At 43.1% G+C, this 23,814-nt stretch overlaps 1 protein-coding gene and 1 long non-coding RNA gene across 3 annotated transcripts in view; both read left to right on the top strand.

Annotated features, from left to right (window-relative positions):
* Window positions 1-1,228: 1,228 nt before the first annotated feature.
* ZBBX (zinc finger B-box domain containing) overlaps window positions 1,229-23,814 on the top strand; it is a 49,760-nt gene continuing 27,174 nt past the window's right edge. Inside the window, exons 1-7 of one of the 2 annotated variants that reach the window (XM_081862347.1) lie at window positions 1,229-1,269; window positions 7,471-7,593; window positions 7,943-8,056; window positions 13,196-13,286; window positions 14,163-14,211; window positions 16,471-16,586; window positions 19,041-19,136. In XM_081862347.1, the coding sequence (XP_081718473.1) occupies window positions 7,526-7,593; window positions 7,943-8,056; window positions 13,196-13,286; window positions 14,163-14,211; window positions 16,471-16,586; window positions 19,041-19,136 (534 nt within the window). In that variant the 5' untranslated portion in view covers window positions 1,229-1,269; window positions 7,471-7,525. Of the gene's footprint in view, window positions 1,274-7,470; window positions 7,594-7,942; window positions 8,057-13,195; window positions 13,287-14,162; window positions 14,212-16,470; window positions 16,587-19,040; window positions 19,137-23,814 lie in introns of both variants that reach the window. The other variant, XM_081862348.1, reaches the window with a different exon arrangement.
* LOC309342380 overlaps window positions 4,203-23,814 on the top strand; it is a 425,203-nt gene continuing 405,591 nt past the window's right edge. Inside the window, exons 1-2 of the long non-coding RNA XR_014156751.1 lie at window positions 4,203-6,175; window positions 6,471-6,626. This is a non-coding gene — a long non-coding RNA (uncharacterized lncRNA). The remainder of the gene's footprint in view (window positions 6,176-6,470; window positions 6,627-23,814) is intronic.

Below are 23,814 nucleotides of genomic sequence, written 5' to 3'. Positions count from 1 at the left end.
TTCATTCATTGCTACTACGAGCTGAATAAAAAGCATGAAATTCACACTCGACTCCGAGTATATTTCAACAATAACGACAATATAATACAGTGGTACCTCGGGTTAAGAACTTAATTCGTTCCGGAGGTCCGTTCTTAAGCCGAAACTGTTCTTAACCTGAAGCACCACTTTAGCTAATGGGGCCTCCCGCTGCTGCTGCTGCCATGCCGCCGGAGCACGATTTCTGTTCTCATTCTGAAGCAAAGTTCTTAACCCAAGGAAATATTTCTGGGTTAGCGGAGTCTGTAACCTGAAGCGTATGTAACCTGAAGCATATGTAACCCAAGGTACCACTGTAGTTTACAAGGTGCCCTTCCAGAAAAAGCTTTCTTCCCACAGGGATGCCAATATCACCCCATTGCTGCAGGATTCCCCCTTTTGCACATGCAACTGGGCAGGAGTGCTGCTGTTGGGATGCTCCAAGGGGCGGGGGGAAGAGTAAGCTGGCTTGGGAACCAACAGATCCTGAGCTGATTTCACTGTTGTTGTACCTTGGCACTGGACCTGACATGGACCCAGTAGCTGCACCAGCAATCTTATGCCCCCCGCTGTCCAAATTTGCAGCTGGTGCCCGTTGGAAGAGATGGGGTGGAAAGCAGGGGAGCGAATGGTAGGTGGTACCAGAGCCAATGACAGCTGGAACCAACAAATTCTAGCCTTCTCCCCATCTTCACACCCCCCCTCCCGATTTACAAGGGAAATACTATCAGCAGGAAGGAGCTGGGAGGCATTGTAAGTCCCACTGCAGGCAGGTGGGGGCTTACTGGGGGCACACTGAGGTTGGGAGGTTAGGGCCCCTTGACCTAATGGACCAACTCCCCCTGAGGGGCTCCAGTGTCCTGGGCAACCATGGAGACCAGGGATCTTGTGGATCTGGCAAGGTGGTGGTGAGGTTTGACGCCCGCCTTAAAGCGAAATATAGAAATGGGATGTTCCAAATGCACCCAAAGCGAACCAAAGCAGGCTCGGAAATGAAAAGCCGGATCATTCCACTCTCCCACTCCCCCCCCCCGGCTCATTCTCTGTTCCACCCCCCCCCCTCTCTGCAGCATGGAAGCTTCCGAAGCTACGGCCGCGGCCACTGCCCCACCCCTGCTTTCCGAAGTGGAACGCGCCGCGTGGAGCCGTTGCCATGGAGACCGGCGAGGCCCCGTCCGGCGCGTCGCTCCCGCCCTGCGATAGGAGGGATTGCCGCTGCGGCGCTTAGTTCGCCCCTCTCCCGCGTTGGAGGCAGGTCTTGAGGGGTGGGGGTGGGCGAAATGCTGGGCCGAGGGGGCAGTTGAGGGGTGTGGTGTGGTGGTGGGGGGCAAAATGGTTCTGCGGCTGCGTGAGGCGGGGGGGGGGGAGCCGGCGGCCAAGAAAGGGTTAATTTAAAGGGGCGTCGGGGGTCTCGTCGGAAGGGCGCCGGGTTATTCTTGGGTGGGGCGGGGCAGGGTTGGACGGGTAGAGAACCTGCTCTGCATGCAGAAGCCACCCCCCCCCACGTCCCTTTGCATGCAGAGCCTCAAATCCTGGAGAGCTGCTGCCAGTCCGTGTAAGCAATACTGAGCTAGATGACGTGATGCCTTGATTTGGGATTTTTTTTTTCCTTTTCTTTTTCAAGGCAGCTCCCCTGAATTTACAGGGGTTCCTGCTGAAGGGCCAAACATGAAATACCTTCAGCCTAAAAACCCTGTGGGTAGGAACTAGAAAGCTTCACTTGCTACATTTCTGCAATTGGTGAATCCCACCCATGGGCGCAGCCAGATTTTTGTTAGGGTGGGTGCAGGACTTTGTGGGTGGGGGTGGGGGGAGTGCAGAACTGCCGTGATTGTCAATTAGTTAAGTATTTCTATTGTTTTACTTGATCTAGGGTTGCAACTGCCCCCCCCCCTTGATTAAGCCCATGATCCCAGCCCTGAAGGGTGGGTGTGGTTAGGCTGCCACCTTTCTTTCTCCTTCCGTCCCCAAGCTGGGCCTTTGGAATGGAACAGCTGCAAATCAGGCGGAAACCCAGTGGGTGAAGCTGGGGTGTGTGTGTGTCTGGGGGGCTTTCCTTGTTGAATTTCTGCCTGCTGCAAATCCACCCTGAGGGAAAAATAAGGTGGTGAATCCTGGTGGCGAAGGGGTGAGGTGCGGGCATAGATGAAAAAGTTAACTTTCAGTAGTGGCTCTGGGAGATAACTTGCAGTGGGGTTGTCAAGTAGGTGGCGGAGTTAGGATTTGCAAGCAACAAAGTGATCCTAGATGCATAAGAAGCTGTGCAATACCAGGCCAGGCACTCTTTGCCTACGATCTAGCGTCGTCAGCTCTGACTGGCAGCCTCTGGCAGAGAAGGATGTTTCTCATCAAATGCCGCTTAATTCCTTTAATCGGAGATAACCAGCAATTTATTTATTTATAAGACCTTCCAAGGTGTGCAAGGCATCATACATGTTTTTTCCTTCCTCATTTTATCCTTACAGCAACCCTGTGAGATGGGTTAGGGTAAGAAACAGAGTGGACCGATGTCACCCAATGAGCTTCATGGCTGAGTGGGGCATTCAACTGGAGTCTTCCGTCTCTCTGCCCTAGTCTCATACACGCTTGCTGACTTCCTTCTGCATGCAGAAGATGTACTCTGGCCCTTTCATTTGCACATTCATTAAAACTTAGTGTTCAGTCTGTCCTGAATGATTATGAAGGGTAGCAACAATAAATTGTTAATGTTTTAAAAATATGAAATATATAGCAAATCATAATCTCCCCAAAGAGCTTCAAAAATCTCAGTATTGGTGTGGTTGGAATTGTGACCCTTTTTATACATGGATCAGTTGGATAAAAGAATGCCTAATAACAGAATGTTCCACTCTTGTAGAATACAGTCGTACCTTGTTTTGCAACTAGGATCCGTTCAGGACCCCTGAATGCTATACAAAAAGGATGCACAACAAAGTGCTGCTCTGCAAGGTGCCACTGTAGCTGTGACAAAGCCCTATTGAAACCCTTCTACTCCAGACTCACTCCTATTTCACCACCATGAGCAGTTCTGTCTTTCCTCATGCGTGCTCCCAGCAATTCTGTTTGGCACACAGAAAGTGCCTGGTTCAACCCCCAGAATCTCCAGGTAGGGCTGGGTGACAGTCCCATCTGAAATCTTGGAGAACTGCTGCCGGTCAGTGTGTAGACAATACTGAGCGAGCTGGGCCAACGGGCTTGTAATTATATGTGTTCGTAACCGGCAGAAAACCCAAATGTACCTAGCTCTCTCTACATTGTCACATTTGTGTAGGGCACAGAATGAACATACAAAGCTGCATTTTATTGGATCATACTGTTGGCGGCGCTGTGGGTTAAACCACAGAACCTAGGATTTGCCAATCAGAAGGTTGGTGGTTCGAATCCCCGCAACTGGGTGAGCTCCCATTGCTCGGTCCCTGCTCCTGCCAACCTAGCAGTTCGAAAGCACATCAAAGGGCAAGTAGATAAATAGGTACCGCTCCGGCGGGAAGGTAAACAGCGTTTCCGTGTGCTGCTCTGGTTTGCCAGAAGCGGCTTAGTCATGCTGGCCACATGACCTGGAAGCTGTACACCGGCTCCCTCTGCCAATAAAGCGAGATGAGCGCCGCAACCCCAGAGTCGGTCACGACTGGACCTAATGGTCAGGGGTCCCTTTACCTTTTTACTGTTGGCCAATCCAATCCAATATGTTAACTCTCCAAGGGTTTCCGCTGCCTTATTACCTGTACGCTGCCTGTGCTTTGTGGCAGGATATGCTGGGAATATAACATGAAGAGCATTTGTATGTAAAGCATATAGAGCACAGAACTGCAGCCCCCCTGCAATGTTGCCATATGCTGCTGCCAAGTCTAATGTCGCCATTTGGGAGGGGCTTAATTGACTGTTGCTCGCAAGAAAGGCAGATGTGTGCCAGGTTACTCCTCTGTCTTTCTTTCTTTCACAGACTTATTTCTATGTGCTTTTAAGATGGTAACGCAAGCCTTTAGACCTTTTGACTTGTTCCACCTAACACTCCCCTTCTGTACCTGGTTACCAACTTTCTATTTTATTTTACAGAATTTTTTTCCTAGTTGCCTTCTTCAGATGTTTGATTTGCTGACATTAGCAGATGATGATAATAATTGTCTCCATATTTTAACCGTTGCTTATTTATGTTGCTGATCAAGCTGCTGTAAAGGTGCAGATGAAGTTCAGGGTATTTCAGTTGACAAACCCATGTATACCTCAACACCTCGGCTGAATTTTTCTTGCTTAAAACTTTATTTTTCAGTTTCTGAAAATGCTTGTAAGCAACAGCTCCTAGCTTGCTTCCCACTTGCAGAATACTAACCTCAATTTCTAAGAGGCTAGTGGTAAGCCTCCATTCTTAAATGGTAATATGTGAATTATGTATATAGATCATGCAAATTGTTCACTCAAATCTTTTGGTCACTTAAGTATTGCGGAAGTTTTTGGAGATTTTCCGTTATGTATATCCCACTTTTCTTAAACAATTCAAAGTAGCTCAAAAGCAAGCTCAGTAAAAAAAAGAACAAATAAATACACAGTATAATAAGAATTACACATCAGCAGAGAGAAGAAAAATGAAATCGACAGACTATTATCCAGCCAATATAACCACAGAAAAGTAGGGAAGAATCCATATCAGAAAGAAGACAGAAAAGAGGGCGAACTAACCTTTCTCCAAAATCTCCTTAGAGAGCCAGGTTTTAAAGCTTCTGAAGGCAGCGCTTGGGCCAGAGGAGCATCCTTGGGGAGTTCCAAGGGATGAAACAGGGATCTGCTAGTAGACTCCTATTAAAAAGTAGGGCCTTTGATGCGGAAGGGAATGAGTAAGAATAGGGGTTCTTTTTTTTTTTTTTACATTTGTAGTTTTGTACAAAAGAAACAGTTGCAAAGTGACTTAACCACACGAAGCACTACAAATAAAACAAAACCAGATAATTTTAAACACCAAAATCCAATCCATGCTTACCCAATAACATATTCATAAGGAAAAGTCCTACCACTAAATGGTGATCATCACTATAGGGGCCAATATTACCATTTATTCTACATATTAATTCCTACACCTCTAATTCTGTTTACTATATAAGCTTAATCTAGTTGGATTAAACTACTCTAGTTTTTTAAAATATATATATATCTTTGTCACGTGTATCCTGTATTCGTTTTTAGTGCTGTATAGCTATTTTATTTATTTACCGTAAAATATATTTAGACATCTCTTCATTGTAGAGCGATTTCACAGCAGGGTACAATTTAAGTAATAACTGACGTGTATGTAAAGTAGGGTCACCATACTTCTGGGTTTGCGATGATGGAATCGGCAAAATGTCTAGGTTTTGGAAACGCCCCCCCCCCCCATCTCAGTAACTTTCTTTGAGCGATCCCCCCCCCCCACCAAGAAAAAAAATCTCAACAAATTTTTGTCTTGATTTTCACTTCTTGAAATATGGCAACCCTAATGTAAAAGCAATGGCATATTAAGGAGAGAGAAATTATGTAACCAACCAGGAAGATGGCGCTGGTTCCATGGGTGATTCTGAGTCAACTCCCTGGGACAGTTTATTGTTGTACATTGTTTCTAAATTTAGTGTTGTATATTGTTTTAATTGTCTGTTTTAACCATATTTGCACAGCAGTTTTTAACATTGTGAGTGTCCTCTATTTAAGAGGCTTCTACTCTGTAGCCTCTTATAGTTGTTTTATCTGCAAGTCTTTTAGTTCTTATGCTCTTACAGTTGTTTTAACTGCGTGTCTTTGTTGGTTTTTAGCTCTTATCTGTTTTAATTATTAGTTTTTTATCCATCCATTATCTGTGTTTAATCTTGTATTTTATTCGGATGTTTTATGCCTGTTTCCTTGTCCTCATTTGCCCTAACAATTATCGGTCAAAAAATTCTAACTGCTATTTTATCTATATGCTTTTTTTAATCCTGGTCTGTGACCGTAATAAAATTCATTCATTCATGTAACCAACCAATCTTTCAAAGGCTTGTGTGAGCGACAAAGTCTTTAACTGGTATTGGAAATTCAACAGTGTTGGCAGCTTCCATGAATGTGGAATTCCATGAGTCCTGCCCTAGCCGTAATGACAAGGTTCTGCTTCCACTGTCAGAGGCAGCCGGCATTCCAGTTGCTGGGGAGAAAGGTTGTTTTCTGCTGCTCCAGAGAAGCGGACACGGAGCAATGGATCCAAACTACAAGAAAGAAGATTCCACCTAAACATTAGGAAGAACTTCCTGACAGTAAGAGCTGTTCGACAGTGGAATTTGCTGCCAAGGAGTGTGGTGGAGTCTCCTCCTTTGGAGGTCTGTAAGCAGAGGCTTGACAACCATATGTCAGGAGTGCTCTGATGGTGTTTCCTGCTTGGCAGGGGGTTGGACTCGATGGCCCTTGTGGTCTCTTCCAGCTCTATGATTCTATGATTCTATGATATGGAACCAGAGATGGAGAGATTGCTGTTGCATCTAGGTTCTGCCTTGGGGCTTCCCATAGGCATCTAGCTGGCCACTGAGGAGGGGATGTTAGACTAGGATGGGCAAGGCTCTTCTGATGTTCTTGTGACAGTGATTAACAGAATTATGCTTTCTCATATAGTAAAGGTAAAAGTAAAGGTACCCCTGACCATGAGGTCCAGTCGCAGACAACTCTGGGGTTGCTGTGCTCATCTTGCTCTATAGGCCGAGGGAGCCAGAGTTTGTCTGCAGACAGCTTCCGGGTCATGTGGCTAGCATGACTTAAGTCGCTTCTGGCGAACCAGAGCAGCGCACGAAAACACCATTTACCTTCCCGTCAGAGCGGTACCTATTTATCTACTTGCACTTGACGTGCTTTCAAACTGCTAGGTGGGAAGGAGCAGGGACCGAACAACGGGAGCTCACCCCATCATGGGGATTCGAACCGCCAACCTTCTGATTGGCAAGCCCTAGGCTCAGTGGTTTAGACCGCAGCACCACCCGTGTCCCTTGCGCCACCCACGTCCCTTTTCTCATATAGTAAGCACCCCCCAAAAAATTCTGTAACAGTAGCTGTGTTGCATCTGCTGCAGCAAAAAAGCATTAGAACAGTACCTTAACAAAAATTATATTTTTTAAAATTTTATTTTAAAACGATTTAGCATGTGTGGCATAATCCAGCTTTGTCCAGTTTGTCATATGCACAGGCTTAGTGGGGCTTTCTTATGGGTAAACACACATTGAACTAGCCTGTGCCTGCAATTCCCTGAATGCTTGTTTGGGAGAAAGCACTACTGAATTCATTGGGATCTACACCCAAGTAAAGACGATTTTAGCATGTTGCTTCATCATAGTTGCTATAGGGCACTCTGTTCTTCGTGTGCCAAAATGAGTGATTGGCTTTCCTATTTCCCTTTTTAAAAATATAGTTGGAATTGGTAACAGGCTATTGATATTGCCTTTATTTATTTATTTTTTCATTTCTGAGCAGATATCAAGTCTGTACAACTTGTTGTATTGCTGTAACTGTTTGACAATTGGCAATCATGAGCGTCAATGACTTTGTGATTCTCCCTGGTTCAAAAACTGGAGTCTCTGTAAAACTGAAAGCAAAGTAAGTTCATTTCCTGTAACTGTCTCGTGTGCTTCGATAATCTATTGGCTTTTTTTGTGCACCATGAAAGCAAGCTATTCATAACTATGAACAGAGTAATCACCTGCATGATGAGTTCAATGGTGTTGTTGTTGTTTCTACACACCTAGTTATGTATGTATAGGATTGCAGCCTATGGCTACTGTCATAAAATAATTTGCTTGGGAGTTACTTCTGTTGAAACATATGGGATTTGCTTCCAAGTAAATGGGTTTAAAATTGCTTGTTTCTGAACCATGCTGACCATATTATATTGTATACGGGAGGAGGAAAATCTGAATTTGGTGTTTGAACTTAAATCTCTCTTCAGAAGTATACGAGAGCTGCAGTTGGAGAAGGTTCAGCTGGAACTTGAAAATAAAGAGATGGAGAAGACACTTCAGCAGCTACAATCAAACATGAGCAGAGAAAAACAAGAGAGAGAGTAGGTGAAATTTAATGATTTGAAATTAAGAGTGATGATTCTAGTGAACCCCTGCTCCCCTGACCCCAAGCCCCCACTTTTGGGGACTGGGTTGAGTTGTATTCCTCAAGAGTTCTTTCTTTAATTATTATTTAATTTCAAACTCCACCTTTCTGCTGTTTGCACCCGAAGTGTCTTTCCGTGCAAGAAATCTACACAGGAAAAGATATCACCATCTTAAAATACATAACAACATAACTTTAAGAAAATGGAGCAGGTAGGTAAGATCGGTTGAAACAAACAGCAGCCAATTAAAATTGCCAACCTCCCCATTTTCAGTTGGATAACAGCTGTAAGATTTCACATTGCTTTTGTGCTTTTCCTTTTTTTAAAAAAACCCCCACTACCAATAGCTTGTGGCGTGGTTTTCCCCTGACACTTATGTTCACTCCCCAGGGGTGCTCTATGCTCAGCTGGAAGAAGTCTAAGTGAAAACTTCCAATTGTTCCTCATCTGGCCGTAGGGGCAAAGTGGATTTTAAACTGAAAAGTGGCTTGCCTATTCATCTGTGCCAGCAGCAGATGTAGAAGCATCAAGATAACCCCCAACTATGTATCTGCTTCTGCCCTATGCTGGCACATTGCTTTGTAGAATTGCAGCCTTTGTCTTTTGCTGCTGTTGGGATTTTGATACCAGAATTCAATTTCAATCCCCGCTCTCACCCAATGAACTCTGTTTGGTATTCTTTCAGGGTGCTTCATTGTTCATGAAACGGTCATTATCTTTTAATAGAATCTCAACTCTATATGAGTTTTAAGTGCATATGCATGCATTTACAAAAAAACACAAGGAAGTTGTAATTGTTCTGTATTTGATAGAATCCATTTAGGAAGTCAAAATGTTCTGCAGACAAAGCACAACGCTGAATATCTGTAACTCTTCTCTTCAATTCCGAGAGCCACTTTTATTAACCTCTCTGTATCTGTTTCTTTTTCTCGGTAATGTGAATAATAATGCTAACTTTCCTCTCTCAGAAAGCTTTGCAAGGGTGCGGTCATTCGTGTTCTGCTGCGCTTAACAAGATATATGGTTCTGTTTAAGTGTTAAGTGTTGCTAATTGCCTTCGATCATAATCATTAATTTCTGCATCCTTTCTCAGAACATTTAATGCTGGATTCTAGCTAGGAGAAGCTCATTTTTTAAAAGCAATGGCACTTCATTTTTTAGTTCATAATAATTTGTTTTGCTGATCATTTGCAAAGGAGCAAAATAGTACTGGAACTGGAAGCAACTAATATTCTCTAAATGGGATTTCCCCCAGTACAGTCATACCTCGGGTTGAATGTGTTTCAGGTTGAGCACTTCCGGGTTTCGCCGCTCGCGCATGCGCAGACGCTCAAAATGGTCATGCGCGGAAGTGGCAAAACGCAACCCGCAATCGTGTCTTACGTTCTGTTCAGGATGTGAACGGGGCTCCGGAACGGATCCCGTTTGCATTCCTAAGTACCACTGTATGTTGACAGTGTATTGAAAGTTGGGAAATGCTAGGTTTAAGAATCCTGTAATTTGCAGTGGATGTGAGGGAAGATGGTCAGGAAATCATGACTAGCTGGGGGAGAAAGGCTTCCGTAATGCATAAAGCCACCTAGTTTAGTAATATCAAAGGCTTGAACCCAAGGTCTTCTTGATTCATACCTTACTCAGCCTTATAGTCATAGTCACCATGCTACATCTAAGAATATCAGATAATTCTAACAAAATTCAGGAACAGAAATGGCTGGTGTTCATTTAGTTGTCCCATCTTCAGAACGGAGATCAATCCATTCTGAATGCATTCCTTCCCCTTTTGCATTACATTTTTTTCTGCATTGAAATGAATGGGGTGAACTAACATAATGACAACGTAGTCTTGACACAGTGTACCGCAAGACAGATAATGTAGTTTTTGATGGAACTGCAATGGAACAGAAAAAGTACTGCATGTGATGAGTACAGGGCAGAACAGAAAAGAATGCCTTCATACATCCTTAGCTATACCCAGTGCTTCCCCCCCCCCTATTTTTTTAAAAAAGTGTATAGTGGTACTTCGGGTTAAAGCCGCTTCAGGTTACAGACTCCACTAACCCAGAAATAGTACCTCGGGTTAAGAACTTCGCTTCAGGGTGAGAACAGAAATCGTGTGGCGTGACCTCCAGAACGAATTAAGTTCTTAACCTGAGGTACCACTGTACAGTACTCTCATTTTCCTTCTCATATTGAAATACTGCCCCTCAATGAGGCCAAACTTAGATTCACAAAATGTTTAGAGGTATGCATACCCCCAGAAGAAAAGCACTGGGTAGATCAATGCATCTAGTTTGATGCTTCTGTCTGGTTCAAAGACACAACTAGTGACATCCGCTGACGGTCAACCAACTTGGCAGTAGAAATCTGCTTGCTCAGTGGGACTTTTAGATTTTATTCTCCTTTGGACTCCCAACATCTGCAAGGAAGGCTCCTTCAACCCATTGAAGATTTTTTGAGGGGTGGGGGGGGGGTGGGGGGTGGGGGTGGAGAGGATGCTGCCCGCTATTTAATGTAAATTACACAACATACATAACTATTTGCATAACTTATGTAACTTTACATTCATTTCAAAGTAAAAAAAAGAAATCACAATAATCTAAAAGCAGTGATCAATTATGTATTGTTTGTGTTCTTAAAAACAACAATGTGAATGGACACAGATTGCATTTGCTTGGCTGATTTCTGTGGCTGACCACAGATGAACATGTGAGCTGCAGCAATTTGCTCTTCCTTTTCTGTTTTTGTTTTAATTATCTGACATCCTTTGATGAAGCAGCAGGCCCACCTCCCTCTCCAGCCCTTCCTTAAACAGAAAAACCTTCATTGAACCAATGGTTGGTGCTGCTTTAATTGTGAGGAGAAGCCGAGGCCTTGGCATGGCTGCAAATGGATGAATTTGCTCCCAGTCCCTTCATGCCAGTATTGGGAGGATAGGGTAACATCCTTTGCCCTGTCAGGCATGATGAAAGTCACATGAGGGGAAGTGGGGTCACCTTGCAAGTCCTGATCGCTTAGGTGCATCACTGTTTCCTGCCCAGAGGGTGAAGACTTACCGTATTTTTCGCTCTATAAGACGCACCAGACCATAAGACGCACCTAGTTTTTGGAGGAGGAAAAGAAGAAAAAAAATATTCTGAATCTCAGAAGCCAGAACAACAAGAGGGATCGCTGCACAATGAAAGCAGTGATCCCTCTTGTTGTTCTGGCTTCTGGGATAGCAGCGCAGCCTGCATTCGCTCCATAAGACACACACACATTTCCCCTTACTTTTTAGGAGAGAAAAAGTTAGTCTTATAGAGCAAAAAATACAGTAAAGCCTCCTATGCATGTAGAGCAGGCTTCCTCAACCTTGGCCCTCCAGATGTTTTTGGCCAACAACAACAACAACAACAACAACAACAATTTATTATTTGTACCCTGCCCATCTGGCTGGGTTTCCCCAGCCACTCTGGGCGGCTTCCACAGAGACCAAAAATACACTAAAATGTCACACATTTAAAACTTCCCTGATGTCTTCTGAATGTCAGGTAGGTGTTTATCGCTTTGACATCTGATGGGAGGGCGTTCCACAGGGCGGGCGCCACTTCCCAGAAGGCCCTCTGCCTTGTTCCCTGTAGCTTTGCTTCTCGCAATGAGGGAACCACCAGAAGGCCCTGGCGCTGGACCTCAGCGTCGGAGCAGAACGATGGGGGTGGAGACGCTCCTTCAGGTATACTGGACCGAGGCCGTTTAGGGCTTTAAAGTGTGAGATTTTGACCAGCTTCGGCCCATCTGAAGCTGAAGCTGATACAGGCTCATCATATCTTGAGCCCAAGCAGAGCGTCGTCACACAGCAGAAGGATAAGCAGTATGTGCTACATACTTAATTTTATTTACACTCTATGCTGAGAGAATACAAACATGCATCTTGCCTCTGTGAGAGCAGAGAAGCAACTCCTCTCGGAAACAAAGAACACCAAGAGAACAGTGAAAAACAGGAAACCAGTGAACGTCACATCCAGTTTCCCATTCCCGTGGGAACCCAACAGTAACTCTGACTGTGGAATGCAAAACAATGTCCCGTGACTGCAGTTGCTGCTCAGTGAGGGAAATAGAAACCAACATAAAGGTCAACACCAGCACTTTGAATTGTGCTCGGAAACGTACTGGGAGCCAATGTAAGTGTTATGTGGTCTCCGCGGCCGCCCCCAGTCACCAATCTAGCTCCCATGAGCTCTAGCTAGCATGACCAGTGGTCAAGGATGATGGGAATTGTAGTCTCAAAACAACTGGAGGGCCAAGTTTGAGGAAGCCTGATGTAAAGTAAAACTGGCCCACCTTCCTTTCCTGGGGCTGCATCCCAGCGGTGAGAGGGGAAAGTGGATGGGACAACAGATGTGAGCCTTACCTTTGTACAATAGACTTCGTTTGAGTTATGGACAGCTGTATTTTTACACACCTCCCTCCAGGCAAGCATGAGGATTATTGCAGTTCAATGGCACATTCTGGTAAAGGAAAAGCACTTCAGGGGTGTCATGGAAGCAGGACCAGGGTGAGGTATGGCATGGGGAGAGACCCAGAGGGCAGCTAGGGAGGCCTGGAGGGCTTCATTCAGCCCCTTAGGCCTGAGATTCTGCATTCCAGTTGTGGAGACTCCCTGCATAGTATAATAATATGAATGCACTCCACTCTCCCTCTTGTGATTTTCATTATGTGAACAAAGAATGCCGGAATAGGTCTTCTTTTTTATTGATGCTTTTTATTTTATTAGAACCCATTGCCTATTATTCAAAAATAGCATAGCGGCCAGCTAAGACAGACACACTCATTTTAATTAATACATGAGCAGTAATAACAATAATGAATGCAGCAGCAGGCCATACTAATGGGCCACAAAGGCCTCAGTTGTGCCAAAAACACATTACAGCTGGTGTTTGTCAGATTTCTATTCCAAAGGTAAAGAATCTAGAAAACCACCCCCTCCCCCAATACTTCTGTTTCCCTGTTTTTAGAAGTTTACTTTTGGTGTTGGCAGGGTGGGGGGAAAGGAGAGCAGTAAAAAATTCTCTTCTTAATCTGAAAGCATGTACAAATGCAGTTTTGGAACTTTTATAGACGAGCAAGTGGATATCGCTGGAAATCAGGCCAAGCTGGCCTGGGCATGCAGCCCCAACTGTTGTTGCAGAACAAAGAGAATGTTGGAAAGGTAAGTCTCTCACTAGAATTCCAATAAGGTAGGCTTATTGTAACTTAGGGCTTTGTTCAAAAGGTTGCTAACTCTGCAAAGCCATTAATTGAACTGTTTTCCCCATCTCTGTTGTACCACCTTTAAAGGAAATGGAGAAGGGCGATGTTTTTTTCCTCTCCTATGAAGAAGTTTGCTTTGAATATTGCAGAAACCACCTAAAAATGACCCATTAGCTTGTAGCTTCGTTGAATTTCAGGGTTGCAACAGATTGAAGTTATTTTCACCAATGTGAAACACTTCAGAATTATTATGCCTTTATTCCATGTTATGCTTTCTTGTTCCTGGGTATGTTTTCATTGTTCATTTTATTTTTCTTTCTTTCTTGCTGTTCTGCCAGTGTTTTTCTGTCCACCAGCTGCTGCTGCAATTGCACGATGAGAAAAAAAAGGTTTTCAAAGTTGTTACGTATGCAAGGCTAGCAGTGGGGGGAATGAGAAACTGTATTTGCAGTTATTGATGTACTTGATAGTATTTTCCAGCCCTCCTAGGCTGATTCATATGGCAACTTTTGAGGGTTTGTTTTTTAAAAAAAACATTTTGGGTAGTATTTTTTTTTAATCAACCAGCACTGAATGTGAATCAGCCTTTCGGAGAAGCAATCTTCTGAGCACGGTTGTGCATCCATATTCTGATTTTCTGGGCCTCATTGTAAAATGCTTCAAAACTGTCCGTTGCATGATGTGGAAATAAGTCTGACTACTTGGACAACTATATTCCACATGCATGCTAACATGAGATGAATAGAAAACAGTCAGTATTACCAAAAATGACATTAAAATCAGCCCAGATTTTAAATCATGTCTAACATAACTCTTTGCTTTTTATTTTAACTAGGTTTCATCAGGCAAGATAAAACTAAGAATACTCAAAGAACAAATTCCAGGTAAAAGGATGCTAGTGTTGGAAAAACTGTTCCAAGTCAGACCATTGGTCCATTTAGCTCAGAATAGTCAACACTGTGTGGCAACACTGTCTGGCTCTATAATAATAATGATAATTTATTATTTATACCCTGCCCATCTGGCTGGGTTTCCCCAGTCACTCTGAGCGGCTCCCAACAGAATTAATGATAATAATAATAATGAAATGATAAAACATCAGCCATTAAAAGCTTCCCTAAACAAGGCTACCTTCAGATGTCTTCTAAAAGTCAGATATTTATTTCCTTGACATCTGATGGGAGGGTGTTCCACAGTGTGGGCGCCACTACTGAGAAGGCCCTCTGCCTGTTTCCCTGTAACCTCACTTCTCGCAGTGAGGAAACTACCAGAAGGCCTTCAGAGCTGGACTTCAGTGTCTGGGCTGGACAATGGGGGTGGAGACGCTCCTTCCAGTATACTGTGCCAAAGTCGTTTAGGGCTTTAAAGGTCAGCACCAACACTTTGAATTGTGTTTTGAAACATACTGAGAGCCAACGTAGGTCTTTCAAGACTGGTGTTATATGATCTCGGCGGCCACCCCTAGACACCAGTCTCACTGCCGCATTCTGGATTAGTTGTAGTTTCCGGGTCACCTTCAAAGGTCGCCCCACATAGAGCGCATTGCAGTAGTCAAAGCGGGAGATAACCAGAGCATGCACTACTTTGGCGAGACAGTCCGTGGGTAGGTAAAACAAAATAAAAAAAATCCTTCCAGTAGCACCTTAGATGCACATGAAAGCTCATACCAATAACAAACTTAGTTGGTCTCTAAGGTGCTACTGGAATGATTTTTTTAATTTTGTTTCGACTATGGCAGACCAACACGGCTACCTACCTGTAACTAGAACTGTGGGTAGGTAGCGTCTTAGCTTGCATATCAAATGCAGTTGGACACAGAATTGACCTGTACCTCCATGGACAGCTGTGAGTCCAAAATGACTCTCCTGGGTTTAGGGCAGGAGTCTTTCTCAGCCCTAACTGAGACCTGTGACACTTTGCATGAAAAACAGGTACCTTACTACTGAGCTATGATCTTTCCCCAGGGTTTTCATTATACCTTGTAATCAAGTTACATTGAAAACTTCGGCTAATGGTTAGACAGACTATGCCACCTAGGCAAAATACTTACTTTTGAAAAGTGGCTACCCAGTGAAATAAATAAATACATAAATTGAGCTTTGGGGGAACTTTGGGTCCGTACCTGTGGAATTCAGTTTTAAGGATTAACACGAGACACTGGAATGCAGGAGATGTATCCTCCTCCAGTCTTGAAAATCGGCCCATTGACCTACTGCCCAAATAAACCTAACAAGTTGCATAAGCCATAAGGAATACGCTGAAAAATCTGTTTATAAATTGAGGTACATCAGATATTTTTAGAACTTTCAGTGCCTCAGACTATTTTGAAGTCTTGTTATAACTATAACACACTTGCAGCCATATAGCTGCCTTCCTGACATCAGCATTGCTAGAGCTTTAGTCAGTGTTGTTTGTCATTCCCCGAGTTCACGAGGCTCGTTTGACAGCAACAAGAAAACCAAGCCTTTAGTTTCAAAGGCTCGGTTTTGTGAAATACTCTTGCCAATAGAGGTTCAACCGACACCTTCTGTTTTGACTTTTAAACATTCACAGAAAAAAATTCTGTTCTGTCAGGCTCATGCAGGCAGTTGCGAATACATCTTTCAACAATAGTTTGTTGGTTTTCGAACTTAAAATGTTTATATGGCTGTTTGGTTTTACATAAACAGTGGTACCTCAGAAGTCAAATGGAATCCATTGCGGTAGTCCGTTTGACTTCCAAAACATTTGGAAACCAAGGCGCGGCTTCTGATTGGCTGCGGGAAGCTCCTGCAGCCAATTGGAAGCTGCGTCAGATGTTCGGGTTCCAAAGAACATTCGCAAACTGGAATACTCACTTCCGGGTTTGCAGCGTTTGGGAGCCAAAACGTTCGACTCGCAATAAAATTGTAGCCTGAAGTCTTTGCCTGGGATGTTTTTATCTGAACACAAACAAGCTCTTGCCTTGTTACTTCATTTTTATCTAGTGATCTAACAGTATCCTATAAACCTGTGGGTTTTAATTCTCTGAGTCCACATGTGCACTGTGGTTTGTCCAGATGCTTCCACCTCTCATCCAGAGCATTCCGCATCGGTGCCTCGTTTTAATCCACGCTCTGTACAGTTTATGGCTTAAAGCAGCAATGCTCTACTACATTTTGCAGCTCCAGAGCCAGCTAAGCAGCCGCTTGCAAGTAAAGTAGCAAAAGATGCAGCCCCTGAAAAGCCCAAAGTGAAGGGAAAGGCATGTGGGCAGTGTGAGACAAAGACTGCGCTCTTGGTAAGTAGGTGAAAGAAAGGAAGAATAGCCGCACTTGTTAGTTCAGTGCACTCTTGAAATATTTTAAAAATATTTTTAAAATATTGCTCCGTGATGGGGTTTTGTTTAATGCCTATGAAGGCTAGTAAGTACCCCTGTATTGGACTTTCTTAAAAAATTGTTTTACACTATCTGAAATTGAGCATAAAAATAAATAAATAAATAAATAAATAAATAAATAAATAAAATGCCCAGTAGCACCTTATAGACCAACTAAGTTTGTTCTGGTATAAGCTTTCGTGTGCACACACACTTCTTCAGATCTTGTTTATTTTTATTTCCACTGCGTCAGACCAACACAGTTACCTACCTGAATCTGAAATTGAGCATGTTGGTGATTGAGCAGATTGGCAAATTGGGCCAAAAATATGACGCAAGAAACTTTTGCTGAAGTTACTGCGTACTGTGCTTCATTTATAAAATGATTTGCACATTTCAAGTTTTTTTAAAAAATAATAAAACACTATCACTGTTTGCATTTCAGACTAGCCCCTTCATAAAGAGGAGGTTAAAATACCTGTCCTATAGTGTTCAGACGATTCAGACATTATTCTACAATCTCCCTCTCTGCCCCATCCCCCCAATAATTCATAGTAAACTTTGTTCATATCTGTTTCCTGTCTTGCTTCCTTAATACCATAGTGGGGCCTGCTAATATAATAGATTTTGCATATAGATCCCATACAGTTGCCTTCTTCCTTGCCCAACCCATCTTCAATACATCACATAGTTGTGGAATCTATAGAACAGGGACGTCCAACTCCCAACAGCGATCTACTCACAGTATAAAAAAACTGGCAGTGATCTACCCATTGTCGTTGGATGGACCAATATAGAACATAGTGATCATTAATAGGAACATGAATTCTGATTTTATCATTTCACCTCATTTTAAGCTCCCTTCCCTGCATAGCATGACTGTGATTAAGTGATATACAAATGGTTGAAATTTAAAGGAAAACATTACAATTGTCGAACTTGTTTTGCTGCTTATGTGAGACACAGTGCTGTGTTCTATTAGCCTTTTCTGTCAAGCTGTTCAAACCTCCACACTATCGTAAGGTGTATATGGCTTTCCAAAACTTTGAGAGTTACCTGGCTGATCTGGATGCCATCCTGTTGATAGTAAAGGGTCCTGGCTTCTTCACTATGCCAGCCTTGAAGCTGGTGCAGTGAGCGGGTATTTTTTCCTGCCCATCCTTCCACCGTGGCCTGAGCAGATTGGCAAATTGGGCCAAAAATATGACGCAAGAAACTTTTGCTGAAGTTACTGCTCTGCGTACTGTGCTTCGTTTATAAAATGATTTGCACATTTCAAGTTTTTTTTTAATAATAAAACACTATCACTGTTTGCATTTCAGACTAGCCCCTTCATAAAGAGGAGGTTAAAATACCTGTCCTATAGTGTTCAGACGATTCAGACATCATTCTACAATCTCTCTCTCTACCCCCTCACCCCAGTAATTCATACTATACTGTGTTCATATCTGTTTCCAGTCTTGCTTCCTTAATACCATAGTGGGGCCTGCTAATATAATAGATTTTGCATATAGATCCCATACAGTTGCCTTCTTCCTTGCTCAACCCATCTTTAATAGATCACATAGTTGTGGAATCTATAGAACAGGGATGCCCAACTCCCAAGTTGGCAGGGCTAAGGGAGCAGTGCTGGCTTTGACTCTCCATCAAGCCCCACCAAGATAGCTTAAAACTTGAACTTTCATTCAGATCCCTGAGAATTGGCTTAGTCATGGCTAACCTGCCCCCTCTGATTTCAACGTGGGATCTGACAAAGGTGATTCCACTGGAAGGGGGCTACTAACTAAGAGTGCTACACCATCGAGAAGGGCTCCACAACTGAGTCCTGCAATGCTCAGACAGTAGGGAGAGGCACTCCGGAAAGCAAGTCCCAAATTATTCAGGGCTTTCTAAATTATCCGGCTTCCGTGCAGCAAAAGACACAAGAAGTGCATGTGCTATAAAATGCCTAGAAAGGCCCTTAAGATAATGTTTATAATAAATCAACGGAGAAAACGTTTAATCCCAAGTTCGGTCTGTTTAAAATGTAAGCTTCCCCCAGATAGATGCAGACAATAGCACAATTATTTGTTTAGGTGAGATAGAGTTGTACCTAATTGGGGTGACGTTTTAATTAAAGTGACAGCCTGACTGAACACTAGTTGCAAACTTGAAATCCCACTTCACACTTGTCACTTTCTGCCTTCAGTTTTTAGCTTCCCATCGTGAGCTGTGATGAGACAGTGAAAGCTGTGTTATTAACCTTAGGCTACAATCTTATATGCACACTTCCCTGGGACTTAGGTCTCACGGAACTCAGTGGGGCTTTCTTCAGATAGACATGTAGAGAGCTTTGCTGCTAGTTCATGTTTATGCCTTCATTTTCTTTTTTTCAAGGTGTGCTTAGAGTGTGGAGAAGATTACTGTCCTAGCTGCTTTGCCAGAGTGCACCAGAAGGGGGCACTTAAGCTCCACCGAACTACTTCTTTGCAGGTATGTTGCTTTCAAAAGTTTTTATGTTACGATTGTACAATAATCCTCTCGAAGGAGGCACACATCTCATCGCCATTATTATTATCATCACAATTCCAGGAGCTCCTTTAGTTGTCCCATGTAGAAATCCTTTTGTTGGGATCCTTTTCTGCATTTATTTTTTTCTGCTTTTTCATTCATTCATTCATTCAATTTATTTATGCTTGCAATTCCAGGAGCATCTTTAGTTGTCGTACCTTTTTGCTGTGCTGAGGTCATTTTTTTCTGCATTCTTCGACAAATTGGTTATATAGAAACAACTGTTTATATAGAAACAATTACAAACCAACTGAAAACTCAGAAGACAAGACTGGAAATGTGTGACCATAATTAGGTTTTTAAAGAAGGTGATTGACACTTGTCAGGTGATTGTCGAACTGGCTGTAACCGCAAATCAGCAGGCCTTCAGCGAAGCTCTCTGATGGCTAGCTGAATCTCAGAGGGAGGCCCTTTGAGTCTTTGTAGAGAGGTGAATGCTCCTAAAACAGAAGCATTTTCCTCTCTGCAGAGAAAGCAGTATGTGTGCGAAATGTTGGGGAAGCGCATGTGAATGCACAGTATGCTGGGGTGCAACAGTGGGAAAGGGATTTGCGTCCAGACCCTACTTTTGGGGTTCCTGGAGGTATCTGGCTGGCAGCTATGAGGAGGAATATGCTACACTAGATGGGCCTTTGGTCTGATCCAGGGGGGCTCTGGTTTCACCCTTGATTGCCACAGTGTCTCATGCCATTGTTCCACCAAGCATGACTCAAATCCATCCAGGACTGTGGCTTAACAACACTTATGATGCGCTGTTGAGTGAAACTGTATACATCACAATACAGTCATCAACTGTAGCAGAGACTGTCTCTGAAAGGTGGAGTTGAGAGTTTGTCGTCTGAACCTTAGCAAATAGTATAGGAAATTGGCTTGTCATCCGGCGGAGAAGAGGGACCTGAAATAAGGCTCCATAATAGAGGTTAACCTGCTGTAAGTTATCCCCCAGTGACCAAAGGCATAGCGTTTGAAGATTTAGTGCATTCAGCACTACAAAACGCAATCGGTTTCCAAATACACGGCATTGCCACAGTTCTGGTGCAGAAATTCTGGGGCATGTAATTGTATAAAGGGGGAAAGAATTGGCAACATTAAAAGGTTGGTAAATAGAAAAGGGAGAAGTTGATTTCCTCAAAGCTGTACACAGGGAGGCGACAGGGCCTCTAAAAGGGAAAATGAAAAATGGGGAGGTGGCAGGAGAGAGTATAAGCTTTGTCCTTTGTGGGGAAATAAAGGAGAATTAATAACATTTTTTCCATCAACTTTTCTCTTGCCATATGTAGCCTTGCTTTGTGATCTGATTGGAGACTTTAGGATGCAGTTCCTCACCCTTCCATGAAATATTTGTAACTGATTTTTCCTCCTTTGCCTTATTTCAGAGAGAAGTTTGCCACCCTTTAATGCAGTCTGATGTTTCCTTTTAAAATAATAATAGTAATAATAATTATAATAACAACAATTATCTGAATGAGTGTGAGGGACACTTGCATGGCCTTGAAGTGACGCTTGTAGTTTACTTGCCTTTCTGTTATTTATTGCCAAAAACAAATTCTCAAAGCATTTGCTACTCTGCTACTCCCAAAGAATAGCTAAGGGTGCCTCTGTGCATGTAGAAAAGAATGCGGACAGATGTATAAGAGAGAGAGAGAGAGAGAATCTAAAAGTCAGCAGAGTAGAGAAAGTCAGATTCTGAACATAACAGGCAACGCAAAGCAAAGCAATTAGACTGCCTCTTCGTAACATAAAAGAGTATTCACTAATTCCTACAGAAGAGAGAAAGAATTTACACTGTGTGTTACTGGGGCTGTTGATTCTGTTGGAGCATCTGCTTGGAGTCCGGCCCCCCAAAGCTTGGAAGAGGAATGATTAGTGGCTCCAGTGCATCATCTGCCACATGGATATGCAATACAACACCCTGTTACCTGTAGAATTGACTTGGATATTATCCAGTTTTTTGTTTTTTTAAGTAGCCGCAAACCATTTTTGTGGATAGATTCACACGCACACATGAAACAACTTCATTGAATATTTGCCTTTTTTATCCTGTTCGTTTCATTGGACTGAATCACACGTGATTTTTCTGATTGTACAGTCTCCTGGTAGGGGAGTTGGTATATGTGCCATGGGCTTGTATGATCCCTCCTTCCCTTAATCCAGGAGTCAACAAACTTTTTCAGCATGGGACCGGTCCACTGTTCCTCAGACCTTGTGGGGGGCCGGACTATATTTTGAAAAAAACATATGAACGAATTCCTATGCCCCACAAATAAACCAGAGATGCATTTTAAATAAAAGGACACATTCTACTCATGTAAGAACACACTGATTCCCAGACCGTCCATGGGCCAGATTTAGAAGGTAATAATAATAATAATAATAATAGGAGTGGTAATTAGCAGACGGGGGAGTCAGCTACTCCTCTGGAAGGACGCCGAGCTTTTTATCCATAAAAAAACAAAAAGGAAGGAACTGAAGCAGCTACAACCCCAAGAAACACAAGGCAAGTTCAACTCGATAATTATTCCAAGGGACTTTTTTTTTTTTTTTTGCTATACTGTCTAGCTACTTTACTGGTTACGCCGTGAGGCTGCTGAATGAGGGAGAAAGACCTAGTTGAATTTTAAAAGAAACAAGTTATAGCATGAAAGCCTAGGACCAGTAATATTTTCCAACATTTTAAATGATTGATACCTCACAAGCCCCGATGTAAATTGCTGGAGAAACTAACAAGTTGAAGAGGTTGGAGAGGTCTAGAGGCAACTTCCACAAACCGGCATTTTTGCTATTGTTTACTTCAGCTTAGAACAAAAGATAAGTCGCCGTTAAGCAAGCACCTCCTACCATATATCCATATATACCTATATACCTATATACCCACTATGGTCCTCACCAGGAAAAAATACAAGGACCAAGGAATCTTGCCTAATTCACCACAGAGCCCGATGGAGAGCCGAAGGAGACAAAGTAAAATTACCAGCTACTTTCCTCAAAAAGACTCGAGTAAGAGAACTCAGAATGAGAGTATTCTAGAGGTAGCTATGCCTTTGCCACTCACAGTGTTGGATTGGTCAACACAGCTAAAGGACTTGCAAACAAACAACAAGAGGACAAACCATCCAACAAATTTGGCCCAAGAACTTGCCATAGCAGAGAATGCTACAAAGGCTAATGCAGCCAACACACCTGATGCTAATCCTCATTTGTCACTGCTGGAACTTGGAAGCAACCTTTCAACCCACTGGTTGAAAGCCAATGACAGCGGAACAGAAATGCAGGGTGATTATCTTCAGGAGCAGATATACCAGATTTCTACGGATCTCCTTAACGTCAAAAATTTCTTATCGATAACAAACGGGCTTCTCCTGACCCTAGTGGACAATTTCAAACAACATGTGAGTGCTTCAGTCCAGAATACAAATCCCCTAGTCAGCCCGGATCTACCTCTCCCTAGCAAACCCCGGAGGAAAAAAGCCGAGCCTAAGATGAAGAAAAGCAAAAATATGAAAAACCTAAGGCGGCTTAAGACAACTCACCGTACCTGTAAAAAATATTGGCAGAAGCTCTTTAACCTTCTTCCACCCCTTTCTACAAATGGAACAAACAAATCCAACTCGAGTGCCATCAAAGAGACACGTAAAGTAGATACACTCACAAAAGAATCTAAACCAAGCTTTGAAGAACCAACACCGAGCTGGGACAAAGGAACTAATCCATCTACAGCTATACCGCCCCAGAGTCCTCTTATGGCCAGCACAGAATCTGTAGACAGAGGTGAGCTGGCGACCCAAGCTATTGAGGGGAACCACTCCTCTCAAGCTCGACAGACGTTGTGTCCTAAAAGAGTATGGAGCTTAGTCCTAATCCCACAAAAGCTTGTCTTTGCTAATTACCCTAAACCGCCTAGATTTTATGCAGGGTCGGACCGTATAGACCACTTTTTGTCCATCATAAGTGGCATTTTACCGGGGGTAGTAAAAGCAATTGACATAGCCGCTATAGAGTATCTACATCAAGATGATTGCTCGGTACGAGCATTGATTACTTTTTTAGATCATAGTCTGGCCAGCTTTATTTTTAGAGCTAAAAACCTATTCAAAAAAGAAAGAATAGTCCTATTAAGAATATTTGAAAATAGAGCACCTTTAACCTCTCTGATGGGGCCCAAGGGCATAGGAATGGAAGCTCACAAAAGGGAAAAAACCAACCACCAAAACCATCAAAATAGAAAGCATAAGTTCCAGCAGGATCATCTCCATCAAACAGTGCCAAATGAAAAAAAGGAAGCTCCACATCCAACTGGCGTCTGGCCTCTCACGTGTGATAGTGAGGACTCCGTTTTGGAGGAAGAACTCTCACTGATAAAGCGATTCTGGTCACTGCATTCTCCAGCTCAAACTGAGATCCTGAAAAGACTTGATTTACTTCGAAGCAGACTAGAAAAAAAGGATGACCAAGGTGAGACAAGGAAGGACCCTTATGTGCAGCCCATATCTCCCAAATGTCTAGTGGATAGGAGGACGGTAGGAGGCACCTTTAAATGTGTAGACGTGGAATTACAATCTGAGCCCCCTGTGATGTACAATAAAGTAAGACCAAATCAAGG

Source organism: Podarcis erhardii, assembly GCF_964252035.2.
Source record: "Podarcis erhardii genome assembly, chromosome: 5".
NCBI lineage: Eukaryota > Metazoa > Chordata > Lepidosauria > Squamata > Lacertidae > Podarcis > Podarcis erhardii.
The sequence above is the reverse complement of the archived record's forward strand: the minus strand, read 5'-3'. Positions and strand labels throughout refer to the sequence as shown.